General features: G+C 38.3%; 1 protein-coding gene across 1 annotated transcript in view; it reads left to right on the top strand.

Annotated features, from left to right (window-relative positions):
- Nucleotides 1–103: 103 nt before the first annotated feature.
- Nucleotides 104–14208, top strand: part of PUS7L (pseudouridine synthase 7 like) — a 30476-nt gene continuing 16371 nt past the window's right edge. The window contains exons 1-4 of the mRNA XM_079774992.1: nt 104–164; nt 1564–2489; nt 10162–10321; nt 12115–12307. Of these exons, the coding sequence (XP_079631118.1) occupies nt 1580–2489; nt 10162–10321; nt 12115–12307 (1263 nt within the window). The 5' untranslated portion in view covers nt 104–164; nt 1564–1579. The remainder of the gene's footprint in view (nt 165–1563; nt 2490–10161; nt 10322–12114; nt 12308–14208) is intronic.

The raw sequence follows: 14208 nt of genomic DNA, 5'->3' as shown, positions 1-14208 counted from the left end.
CTCTAGGTCTCGCGTGAGGCGCTCCTTTAAGTGGGGGCCTGCGCCTTTAAATAGGCCACTGTCGGAGCCTGCCCCTTTAAATACGCCACTGTCGGAGGCTAAATATTTTGCCTTCCGGCACGCGCACTGGGTGGTGCTGGTGGATGCCTTCACCTGTGTGTGAGGTAGACGGGGGTCCAGCTCCTTGCGCGATCCCGGGCTAGTGTGTGGGGCGATGACATGATTGGCATTGGGGCCCCTACTCTTGACCCCCCAAGAGGAGGCGACTTGGGCTAATATCTCGCCTTGGGGCAGGCGGGGGTGGGAGAGGGAGAAGCCAGTGGCGGTGCCGGCGGTGTCGGGGGTACTTTTGGACGCGCCCGAAGGCCACGCCGCCGCCGCCATTAGCTCCGTGGCTTGGTGACAGCAGTAGGAAGTAGGAGTGAGCTCCGCCGAGCTTTGGCGTTTAGTGAACTAAGAGCACGGGGGGGGGGGGGGGGGGGGGAAGGCGCTCCCTTCCTCTATTTCTGTCACTTTGCCGGAATCTGCCCTCAACCGCAGTTTCCCTGCTGTGTGTGTGTCCGCCCAGCTGCCCTCTCCCTCTCCACCCCGCACGCTCACCAGCGCATCTGCAGCTGAGGAACACTGCGCGCTGGTGCACAACTCCACGTGGATCCACTCTTTGGCTTGGTTGTCATTCCCTCCTCGAAACGTTCTCCCCCAGTTGTTCTAGCTTAGGACGTCTTCTTCCTTCTACTGGGGAAAGAGTGTAGTCTTACTCTTTTCAAGGCCAGTCTTGCAGCTGTGCTCTTGATGGCATCGCGTTTCCAGCCCCTCTAACTCTTCATCAGGTGTATCTTGCTCAGTGCCATCAGTCATCTTAACTAAAACATCTTTGGGGGGATTGTGTCATTTTCCTACCCAAACATCTCCAGTGGCCATCCTCCAACCACTCAATGGATTCTAAGGCCTTGACGGCCTCAAGTGTCTTCCATAGTTTGTCTCTAATTCAACTGTCTTTTCCAGAACGGGACTAGGAAACGTTTTCTCCTACTGCTCTGTACTTGGCTGTTCGGTTATCATAGGCAGACTTGATCTTCCTCTTCAGTCTGACAGTTCTTATTTTGTACTCATTCACTCCACAATCACTATTTTTTAAAAAATATATATTTTTATTGATTTTTTACAGAGAGAAAGAGAGAGGGATAGAGAGTCAGAAACATCGATGAGAGAGAAACATCGATCGGCTGCCTCCCGCACACCCCCTACTGGGGACGTGCCCGCAACCAAGGCACATGCCCCCGACCAGAATCGAACCTGGGACCCTTGAATCCGCAGGCTGACGCTCTATCCACTGAGCCAAACCGGTCTCGACCCACAATCACTATTGATTGCTTGCCTACATGTGCTTGACTGTGTTCAAAATATGAGATAACCAGTGAATAAGGCAGACAAGGTTCTTGCTCACATGGATTGTAAGGGATAAAGATAATTAAAGAAATCCTGCAAACATTTATTTTGGTTATCTGCAACTTTTCTTTCCTTTCTGGTAACTAACTGAAGAAACGTTTATTTCTTTTGTAGGCATTGTTATTTAAGAATGGAAGAGGATACAGATTTTAGAATAAGGTTTAGTTCTTTATGTTTCATTACTGATCATGTTGGATTTCATGGCACCATAAAAAGCTCACCAAGTGACTTCGTTGTTATTGAGATTGATGAACGGGGACAGTTAGTTAATAAGGCCACTGATGACCCTACTTACAAAATGAGTAAAGTACTGCCTGAGCCAAATAATTTTGCCAAAAAAACAAAACTAGGTTTTCAAAATTTAGTCTTTGAAGAGAAAAGCAACCAGAAAGCCAATATATTGGTCCAGTGCTCCGATGAGGAACAGAATCGTCAGTCTGGTTCAGAAAAGGAAGATACTAGCAATGATGGAACTTCCAAAGGCGAAGAAGAAAAAGCTTATGCATTAGGCTCTTTGTTGGATGAAAAAACTAATGAACTATTGAATCAGTTTGCCTGTGGTATAAAAGAGAAATGGAATTCTGAAAGTGAGCTACCTGGACCGTCTCCTGAATTCTCACTGGGCAGAATCCTTGACAAAAACCAGAGGGCTATTCTGCATAGTGCTATTCGGCAGAAGTTTCCTTTTTTAATAACTGTAGGAAAAAACAGTGAAATTGTTGTAAAACCAAATCTTGAGTATAAAGAACTCTGTCACTTGGTATCTGAAGAAGAAGCATTTGACTTTTTTAAATACTTGGATGCAAAGAAAGAAAATTCCAAATTTACCTTTAAACCTGATACAAACAAAGACCACAGAAAAGCTGTTCACCATTTTGTCAACAAAAAGTTTGGAAATCTTGTGGAAACCAAATCTTTTCCTGAAGCTAATTACAATGCTGGTAATCAAAATACAGTGATAACAGTAAGATTTCGTGAAAAAGCACACAAGCACAGGAAAAGGTCTGCCGAATGCCAGGAAAGAAAAGTTATATACACAGGTAATTTAATAAATTATTACCATTTTCTTTGATAAGTTTAATTAAAATTGTGACAGTAAAAAAACAGTGAAACCTGAATAATTCAAATGAATTGAATGGACTTGTCCAGAGGGATATTGAAAAAAAATATATGGGCCTGTTTTTAATGGGCAATAAAGACTTTCAAATTACACTAATTGTAGAAACTAACCCTATTGGTGATAGTGTGGTTAACACAGACATTTATAGTTAACAGTCTCAAATATGTAAGGTTGAAGCAGTTATTTTGTATTTAGTTAGTTTTATTGGAGTAAATTCTTTTTAAAATATATTTTTATTGATTTCAGAGAGGAAGGGAGAGGGAGAGAGAGGGAGAGAGAGAAACATCAATGATGAGAATCATTGATTGGCTGCTTCTTGCACGCCCCCTACTGGGAATCGAGCCCACAACCTGGGCGTGTCCCCCTGACTGGAATTGAACCTGGGGCCCCTCAGTCCGCAGGCCGACGCTCTCTCTATCTACTGAGCCAAACCAGTTAGGGATGGAGTAAATTTTGATATAATATTTTGGAAGTTATCTTAATTAAAATTAAGTATTTGTATGTTTGCTATGGTGGGGAAAGGAAAGAGAATATCTTGTATTCTAAGACAGTTGAACCTCACAACCCTGAATACAGGGAGCTCCTTCCTTTGGCTCTGTCAATCTTAGAGAAGAGGTTCTCAAATGTTAGCATGTGTTATAATTACCAAAAGGGCTTCTTAAAACAGATTTCTGAGTCCTATTCTCAGAGTTGATGATTTAGAAGATGTGGTGCTTTTTCTGGTGGTCTGGGAACCACATTTTGAGAATTCTGTTTTAGCGGATATATTCAATTCCTAGGATGGGATGGAACTGATGAAATCTCACTCCATAGGTTTGGCTGACCATGTTTAATTGGCCTATATCCTCCATGAGGGATGGGAGATGTTTCATATGGTCATGTTTTATAAATTTATATAGAAAAGTATTTAAGATAAAACAGTAACCCAAATTTTCCCAGATGTGTGTGACACAGAAATAAGATTGTACTTTATAGGGACTCTCTGGTGTAAATGAAAAGAGTTTGGACCTTGGAACTGTGTGGGTTTTATTTTATATGATTTTATTTTATAAAAATATTTATGAACTTTTTAATATCTTTAAGACTTAGTTTCTACATACAAATGTAAAAAATGGAGACAATAATACCGTGGGCAAGTTACTTAATTCCTAACTTTTGGTTGTACTTTAAAAATGGGGTAATAATAAAGTCCTATCTAATAAAAGAGTAATATGCAAATTGTCCATCACTCCAACACACAAGATGGCTGCCCCCATGTGGTCAAAGATGGCTGCCCCCATGTGGACACAAGATGGCCACCACAAGATGGCCAGCAGGGGAGGGCAGTTGGGAGGGACCAGGCCTGCAAGGGAGGGCAGTTGTGGGTGATCAGGCCAGCAGGGGAGGGCAGTTGGGAGGGACCAGGCCTGCAAGGAAGGGCAATTGGGGGCGATCAGGCCTGCAGGGGAGGGTAGTTAGGGGTGACCAGGCCTGCAGGGGAGGGCAGTTAGGGGTGACCAGGCCTGCAGGGGAGGACAGTAAGGGGCAACCAGGCTGGCAGGGGAGGGCACTTAGAGGCAATCGGGCTGGCAGGGGAGCAATTAGGTGTCAATCAGGCTGGCAGGGGAGTGGTTAGGGGTGATCAGGCTGGCAGGCAGAAGTGGTCAGGGGCAATCAGGCAAGCAGGCAAGCGAGTGGTTGGGAGCCAGCAGTCCTGGATTGTGAGAGGGATGTCCCAGATTGGAGAGGGTGCAGGCTTGGCTGAGGGACAACCCCCGCCCCCCCCCCCCCCCCGGGCACAAATTTCATGCAACGGGCCTCTAGTATAATTCATAATAATATTCTAATGGGGTAATAATAAAGTATAATTCACAATGATATTAGAGGAAATAATTAATGAAAATGTTTAATGCATAATAGTTACTCAAATGTTGGTGTCTTCTCTCCTGAAAATTTCTGTCTGGTTGTGTGACTTGTCTTTTCCATAAGAAAGCTATTAGCATAGGACTTGACACATGAGGCATGCAATGAATGCTAACAGATAAATCTATTTAGAAGGGAAAACAAAACTAGTTTTATATGTAGGGGGAAGAATTGCTTATAGTGATTTAAGCATCTATAGATTTTTCTTATTTGAAATTCTAAACGTATTAATTCGAGTTAAACCAAAAAAAATTGTGAAAACTTTGTGCATATTGGTTTACATTAGTTTTACAAAAACTATGAATAACTGGAGGGATAGGTTAAAGGGAGGAATTAATGGTTCACCAGAGGTTAGTATGAAGATAACCAGTATACCTACAAGTCTAAGAACAAAGAAAAAGTGATAGATAAACATTGCCTATCCCAAATTTTGTAACAACAAAACTAGCTCATATTTTTAAAAATTCCTTAATAAATAGTCCTATCAAAAAAATAGGACTTTGAAACACTTTGAAAAAAACTTCATTTTTTGGCCCAGCCGTTGTGACTCAGTGGTTAAGCATCAACCCATGAACCAAGAGGTCCCCGGTTCAATTCCCAGTCAGGGCACATGCCTGGGTTGCAGACGCAATCTCCAGTCAGGATGTGCAGGCGGCAGCTGATCGATGTTTCTCTGTCATTGATGTTTCCATCTCTCTATCCCTCTCTAAAAATTCAATAAAAACATTTTAAAAGCTTTATTTTTTAATTGTTGTAAAATATATGTAACATATAATTTACTATTTTAACCATTTTAAAGTGTACAGTTCAGTGGCATTAAGTACATTCATATTGTTGTACAACCATCACCACCATCCATCTTCAGAACTTTTTCATACTGAAACCTTTTCATACTGAAACCTTATTCCCATTAACTCTTCATTCACCTCTAACCCCCCAGCCACTAGCAACTACCATTCTGCTTTTTGTCTCTATGAATTTGAATACTTTAGATATCTCGTGTAAGTGGAATTATACAATAGTATTTGTCCTTTTGTGATTGACTTATTTCACTTAGGTTAAGGTCCTCAAGGTTCATCCATATTATACATGTGTAGGAATTTTTTTCTTTTTAAGGCTGAATAATCTTCCATTATATGAAGATACCCCATTTTGTTTACCCATTCATCTGCAAATGGATATGGGTTGCTTTTCTCTTTTAGCTGCTATGAACATGGCTGTAAAAATATATTTTCAGGTCCCTGTTTTCAGGGCCTTTTTTGGTGTATACCCAGAAGTGGAATTGCTGAATCAAATGGCAAGTCTATGTTTAATTTTTTTTAGACGGTGCCATACTCTTTTGCTAGAACACATTATTGAAGAAGGAGTTTTATGAAAGATTTAAGCATCTAATGCAGTTTTCATTTATATACTGCATTTCTCAGCTCTGGAAGTTTCATTTGTTTTTTTCTTAGGTCTTCAATTTCTTATACGTTCATGTTTTCCTATAATCTTTGAGCCTATTTCTAGTAGGTCTTTATTTTTAAAGACCTATTGTCTGCTAATTTCATCTCTGTCATTTCTGGGTATATTTTTATTGCCTGACTTTATTTGGGTATGGGTCATATTTTCCTGCTTCTTTGCATGTCTACTAATATTTTTTTTAGGTCAAACATTGTGTGTCACCTTGCTGAGTATCCAGATTTTGTTGTCTTCTTTTAGAGTGTTGAACTTTGCTTTAGCAAGTAGGAAGTAATTTGCAGATACATTTGAGGATTCATTTGGAGTTTTATTAAAGGAGGTATAGAGTAAACTTTGCTGTAAGCCTGTCATATAGCTAGCTCTACTATCATAGCAGGATTCTTCTGTGGTTTCTACTGAATGCCCTTGATTTTTCTTTTTTAAAATCTTTATTGTTGAGAGTATTACAGATGTCCTCCCCTTTTTCCTTCCCATTGCCCTCCTCCACCAGGATCCCACCCCACCCCAATAGGCCAATAGGCCTTCACCACCCTATTGTCTGTGTCCAGGGGTAATGCATATATGCATATAAGTCGTTGGTTAGTTTCTCGCGTCCCCCCCCCTCCCCCCTTCCCTCTGAGATTCATCTGTCTGTTCCATGTTTCCATGCTTCTGGTTTTATGTTATTTTTATTTTATTCATTTATTTTTAAATTTTTATTGTTGAAAGTATTACATATGCTTCCCCCTCTCCCCCATTGACCCCCTAGTTGTATTTTATTCATCAGTTTATTTTGTTCATTAGACTCATTGTTCGTTTATTTTTATTTTTAGATTGAATTGTTGATAGATATGTATTTATTGCCATTATATTGTTCCTATTTTTAATCTTTTTCTCCTCCACTTAATGAAAAATGATATTTTTCTACTAAAAATTAGTGAGAAGGATTGTATTGTTTTATAGTTCTACAAATCTTTCTAATATCTGACATAAAAAATGTCAGCTGTATTCTCATTTCTTTTCCTGCAATCTGGTGTAATTTTTTGTTTTGACTGAAGGAAATGAACAAAATTCAGTTCACACAGGCATGTAGTTGAAAAAGGGAGAACATTATGGACAGATATGAAAATATTTGATATTTTGATCTTTCTATTGCTTTGACTATTTGCCATTCTTCTATTCCTTCTTCAGGCCCCCACCGCAGCAGCACTTCTTTCTCAAATTCTTTTCCAAGACTGAATGCTCCCAAAGCAGGGATCATTTTTGTCTTATTGGCCTTTCTTCCAAGATTATTTTATTTAAATTCTATAATTAATCCTATCATAACAACAGCTGGACTATTTTGAGGTTATAATCTCTACATTTTAAATGTGGGGTTTTAATTTTATTTTATTTGAGACAACTGATAAAACAGCTAACTTAAAATCAGAGGTTTATATTCATATCCATTGGTCAAGATACCCTGAAAGTGTAAAAACAAATTGTGACTTAGCACACAGAATTAACTTGTATGAGTCTCTCCTTCCCTCTACTTCTTTTATCAGTTCTTTAAGAATAACAGGAGTCAAAGTACATTTAATTTATCACTGCTGTAATAGAAAATTTGGAGAATCTAGGAAGCTGTTATGGTAGTACAAAAATTAATGACCCTAGTGATAAAAAAAGTTGAAAATAGTGGACAGTGTTTGAATATTCTTATATTTAAGTATTTAGGTAAAAATATAAATAGAATTTTATTGTAAAAACTTAAACATTGAAAATATACTACGTTGCATTGCAGATTTTTAAAACTTTCACATAAGTGATATACTATGCGTATTTTTGAATCTTGCTATTTTTGTTTTTAGAGATTATTTACATAGACATATAAAGAACATGTAGCTCTTCCCCATTCTTTTAAATACTACATGATATTCCAAAGTATGGATATTACAGGTTTTGTTTAGCTATTTCATATACAGGGTGGGCAAAAGTAGGTTTGCAGTTCTGAGTACAAGAAACATGGAGTTTATTATTGCACTAGGGGCCCAGTGCATGAATTCGTGCACCTTGAAAGGAACTGTGGGTTGCGAGGCTGCGGTGGGCACAGGGGCGGGTCTCAGCCCATCTTCTGCATCCCTGCCCAGCCCCTCCTGCCACAGTCCCCAACCCCCTGTCTGCCAGCAGCCCCGCTCCTGCCACAGCTGCTACTCCCACGCGCTGATGGTGCTGGCCCTGCTCGGACCCCCTGACTGCACGGAGCAATTGGGGCTGGCGCCAGCAGCAGGTGTAAGTGGCGGCTGCTGCCCTGATTGCCCCTTAGGAGCATGGGGAGGTGGAGAAGCCCTCAGGGGTGATTGGGGCCAGCAGCCACCGCTTGTACCCACTGACAGCGCTGGGCGATCGGGACCGGCGCTGGACGCTGGCAGCAGGTGTGAATGGCAGCTCCGGCACTGGCAGCGGTGCGAGCGGGGCTGGTGCCGGCAGCAGGTGTGAGCTCTGGGCAGAACCACGGCGTGTGGGAGCAAAGAATTTTCAGTAACTACCAGAGGCTTGCCCCGATGACAGCGACCGGCGCCCCGCCTTGGTCTGGCGCCCCCGCTCACCTGCTCCACCATCCTGCCGCAGCCGACCGCTGCCATATTTTGCGCGCGCCCCCTGGTGATCAGCGCATGTCATAGTGACCGATTGTTTGGTTGTTCCATCGTTAGGTCTAGTTGCATATTAGGGTTTTTTATATATATAGATTATTATTTATTAATCATTGTATTATTTCCCATACAATAACTGTAAACCCACTTTGCCCCCAAAGTGGGCAATTGTAATTTTAATCAGCAGCTATGGGCCTCTCTGAAGAGTGTTCTAAGAAAAATGGACATTAAACATAAACATGACCCAGCAAGTAGAAAGATGTAAAATGTATGTATGTGTCTATCTACCTATGAACATACATTGGTTGCGTCCCAGATGTGCCCCAACCAGGGCCAGGGATGGAACCTGCTCTTGACAGGGAATCAAACCCGTGACCCTTTGGTTTGTGGGCCAATGCTATAACCACTGAGAAATACTGGCCAGGGCTGAAATATCTTATAGGTATATATGGTGAACTGAGGATTGCTGTATTTTGTCACTGTCAATGCTGGCAGGGTATATAGGTCAATGTATTGGGGGCCTTTTTTTGTGGGCTTGGACCTCCTTCTCATCTCCACAATTTCAACTCCCATTTACTATTTGCTAAAAGCATTGTTTTATTTACTGGCCTGGAACTGGAACTCCAAGTCTATGGGGTGGATAAACCATAAAGGGATACATTTTAATACTTGGTATTAAGTGTCATGATACAGATAATGACAGTTTGTGGAGACATGCAAGATTAAGCAATCATCTCCTTATAGAGTTCATTTATTCATTGATTCAACAAGTATTTGAATACTTACTATGTGTTAAGCTGAGGATATAATCCTATATAATAAAAGGCTAATATGCAGATAAACCGAATGGTGGAATGACTGGTCACTATGACACGCACTGACCACCAGGGGGCAGACGCTCAATGCAGGAGCTGCCCCCTGGTGGTCAGTGTGCTCCCATAGGGGGAGCACCGCTCAGCCAGAAGCTGGGCCACAACTGGCAGGGAGGGGGCCTAAGCTGGCAATCGGACATCCCCTGAGCGCTCCCAGACTGCGAGAGGGCACAGGCCAGGCTGGGGAACCCCCCCTTGAGTGCACGAATTTCATGCACCAGGCCTCTAGTAGTTTATAAAACACACATGATCCCTGCTTTGGGAGCATTCAGAGTTGGTAACCTGGAAAAAATATGAGGGAGGACTGCTGCTGCTGTTGGATTATGAAGAATGAATAGAATTATGGCAAACAAAGTGGAAGGAACATATTTTAGACAGAGAGACTCAAATGTGCAAAAGTGCAAAGCTGTGGAAGGCTCTAGTCCACCCAAGGATTATGAGAAATTCTCTGTCAATATTATAGGATATATGAATGGAAGTGGCACATGTGGTGACTGAAAAGGGATAATGGGCCTAATATGAATTCCAAACTAAGGAATTTGAATTTTTTTTCTGTAAACCTTTAATGAGCCAATTGGCATTTAAAAAATGACCACTGAAATCGATGATACTGATTTTGTATTTTTATTAAAAAATACTCCTTATTTAAATTAATGATTTGATTCATTATATTAATCTGTTAGTCTGCTAAGAATGTACTTGATGTATGGTAGCTGCCTTTTTTGTAACCTCGGAATTTTTTTTTCAGCCTTTACCCTACGAAAAGAAAATCTAGAAATGTTTGAAGCAATTGGTTTTTTAGCTGTCATACTTGGTGTGATTCCTTCAGATTTTAGTTACGCAGGCCTTAAAGACAAGAAAGCCATCACCTATCAAGCAATGGTTGTTAGAAAAGTGACTCCAGAGAGGTAATAAGACATTACTTGATAAGGGATAACTTTTTTCTTATTGCATCAAATAAGAAAATATAGGATTAAACCCTGAATAATTCTAGGAGCATATTAACTTCATTAATGTTAATTTATTGAGTATAGGCTTATTATCAACATTGATAATATAATTATTTTCTATATAGTTTTCTAGTAAATTTACATTGCAAATATAGGTAATTTTACCATAGAAACTTTGAGAAGTGGCTGATTTTAAATGATCAAATTGTTTCTAAACATCCTGTTCTATATTCAAATATGCATTTATATTCAGGACAGTGTCTTACAAATCTTTTTTTCCTAATTGCTATAATACTTTTATACTTTTATTGTTGTGCTTCCTTATATTTAAAATAAATCTAAATAGAAAGTAAAGCATTCAAATTTAGCCTCCCTTGAGCTCAATTGATTATTAAAAGTATTTTTGGTAATTGTCATGTTCATTGTATATTTAGAAAATAGAAAAAATACTATATAAAAAAGAAATTAAAAGTCACTCATAATTTCATTACTCAGAAAGAACCACAATAATATTTTGATCTGTTTCCTTCCATGCATTTTTCAGAGACTATCCTACATACACACATTGTACAAAGACATTTTATATATGTGAAAATCATATTGTATTTGCAATTTATATTTTACTTATAAAATTAAGATTCTTTTAAGAAAATTTATGTCATGAAATATTTCAAAATTATTTCCAGTATTTAGGCTAATTTATTTAACGTTTCCCTAATTTTGGATATAGAAATTTGTTTCAATATTTCACTGTAAACAATAATGTGATTAATATTATTGTACTTAAATCTGTGCCTTGTAGCTACTTTTCAAAAAGTTGATCATTGGGCCAAAATTGAACCTAATTTGAGGTTCAATTTTGGCCCAATGTATTAATCCTTAGTCATTAGATGTTTTAAGTATGCACTATTTGCAGCTAAATGCTTCTAAGCTCTAATATGAGGGACTAAAAAAAGTATATAATTTTGTTTTTATGATCAAAAGTGCAGTATAGGTAAGAGAGAAGGACTTTAGATGTTAAAAGGTATTTGATGTTAAAAGCTGGTTTTTAATTACCCAAAGACAAGTATTATTCGTTCCTAGGAGAGAGTTCTTTGATTTGGCTTATGGGTGTGGGGTTTTAATGACCTGTCAAGTAATAGTAAGGTTTTAGACAATGCAGAAAATTTGAAGCTATATTTGGAGAGGTAGTAAGCTAAACAGTTTGTCTAATAAAACAGATAGTTTAACAATAAGAACTACAGTAAATATGAATGTAAAGAACAATTAATATCTGTTCTTACATGACCTTAAAAGTTATGCAAATAGTTGGAATCTATTCTTTAGATGTTGGGGAAGAATAGAAAGTTTGAGTTCAGAGCATACTTTTGGGGAAATCCTCTGGTGCTAGTAGTTTTTCTTAGTAATGTTGGAGGAAGAGAGACTGAGGAGGAAAGGAACAAAATTTAAGGATAGGAAGAACAAAAGAACAGTTAAATTATATCACTTGAACTAAAAAGTCAAAAAGTCTACATAGATTGAGTTGATAACATTAGGAATATATGTCACAGTTCTTAAAATAACTGATTAACATAATCCTATAATAATGTGGTTTTAGTACACATTTGTTGAATTAACATTAACTTGGGAAGATGGAAAAAATTTTTGTTTTAGTGTTGTGATATAAGTGATTACCTGGCAACTGTCATTCAAAACTTATAATATTTTTAAATGTAAGATTTAACTGAGTCTATATGATTTATCATTTATAGGTTGAAAGATATTGAAAACGAAATTAAAAAGAAAAGAATGAATGTGTTTAATATTCGGTCTGTAGATGATTCCCTTAGACTTGGTCAGCTCAAAGGAAATCACTTTGATATTGTCATCAGAAATTTAAAAAATCAAGTAAATGATTCTGCAAACCTGAGAGAGAGAATTTTGGAGGCAATAGAAAATGTTAAGGTAAGAAAACTCAATTTTAAAAGAGTACTATAGGAAAATTTTGATAGTCCTTCTATTTACATTGAAGTAAGAAGATAAACTTCTTCTTTTTTACCTTTTCTTTTTATTTACATGTATAGTTTTTTTATTGATTAGAGAGAGAGAGAGAGAGAGAGAGATTTATTGTTCCACTTACTTATGTATGCATTGATTGCTTCTTGTATGTGCCCTGACCAGATATTGAACGTACAACCTTTGCATATTGTGACATGCGCTAACCAACCGAGCTACCTGGCCAGGGCCTGTATAATTATTTTTTAAAATGATATTTAGGGCCATTTGGCTTATTTTTAAATTTTCTTCTTAGTACATTTTTGTATTCAACAACAACAACAACTTTAATATAGTTAAAAAAATAAAATGTGTAAAGTTTCCCAGAGATGGGGGAAAAATAAAGCTATCTGTATAAGAAGAATATTTTTCAGCATCTGCCATATAGGGTAATATTTTAGGGAAAGGGATTAATGTTTTTGGAAACTTTGTTTAGTAATTCTTTTCAGAAATCTTTGGTGATTTGGAAAATAATCTTTTGGAATTATACATTTTCTTTTCAATCTAATTTTGAATTTTGTTTATTGTACCATATACCAATGACGTTATATACATTATATTATGTCTTACGGTAAAAAATTACTTAACATATATTTTAAATGACATTTGCCAGGCATTTAAATATACGTATACAAATATAGACTTCAATCAGATCATCTATACTATGGGTCAGCAAATTTTTTTTTCTATAAAGGTCCAGTAATACATATTTTTTTACTTTGTAGGCATATGGTCTATGTTGCAACTATGCTATTGCTATTGTGTGGAAGCAGCCATAGACAATACATAAATGATTGAACATAGCCATGTTCCAATAAAACTTTTATTTACAAAAATAGATGTTGGGCCAGATTTTACTTGTTGGTAGTCAGTAGTTTGCCAAGTCCTGATCTAGAACTGTTAATTGTCAACCTGCGGGGCTTAAAAAATTCTCAGCAGTGAATCTCTACCCTCTAAACCAATTAAATAAGAACACTTGGGGATGCAGTTTAGGCATTAGTATTTTAAAAAATAACTCCCTAAATGATTCTACTCTGTAGCTACATTGAGAAAAACTGATCTAAGTTTCTGGCCACAAAGTCCTTTTTATACAATTTTATGCCTCCCCCCTAGGAAAACAAACAAAAACTGGTTTTTAATCAATATTATGCCTTATAGTCAGGAAAATATCATCCAATTAAAGATTTTTAAATCCAGCACATTCACCTGTGTATAGGAGTTCTCTTAATTTATACTCTATGTGTAGTTTTGTTACCAGAGGAGCCACCTGAGTCTGAGGGGGCTCTCTCCTTCTTAGCTCTTCTCTCTCTCTCTCTCTCTCTCTCTCTCTCTCTCTCTCTCTCTCCCTCTCTCCCTCCCCCCCCCCGCCCCCTCTGTTCAGACTAGTGAAAGAAAGCAGTATTGAACAAAGCAAGTGAATTTATTAAGGAAACAAAGCAATTGAATTTATAAAGCATAAAGCACAAATGGGCAACTCAGCTAGTCTGAGTGCCCTGCCTGGTGAGGGTTCAAGGGTTTTATACAGGGTGTCCCCCCAAAAATGTATACATACTTTAACAGCTGATAGCTCTAGCTCCTATTACATTTTGAAAATGAAAAGTATTTTAATAAATACTATATATATATGGTATATGTATTTTTTGGGGACATCCTGTAGTTTTCCCCCTTATAGGTTTCAAGGTTCCCCTGCCAGATACTTGGGCAATAGACTAGATTTCAAGGTCCCTCTTTGCATTGTTGTGGCTTTTCCCAGAATGTAAGAGAACATCTGGCGATTTTATCTTGGCAAGTCCCAAGACTGATGACTTCTT

Source organism: Cnephaeus nilssonii (assembly GCF_951640355.1).
Source record: "Cnephaeus nilssonii genome assembly, chromosome: 6".
In the NCBI taxonomy this organism is placed as follows: Eukaryota; Metazoa; Chordata; class Mammalia; order Chiroptera; family Vespertilionidae; genus Cnephaeus; species Cnephaeus nilssonii.
This window is presented reverse-complemented; position numbering and strand designations above follow the sequence as displayed.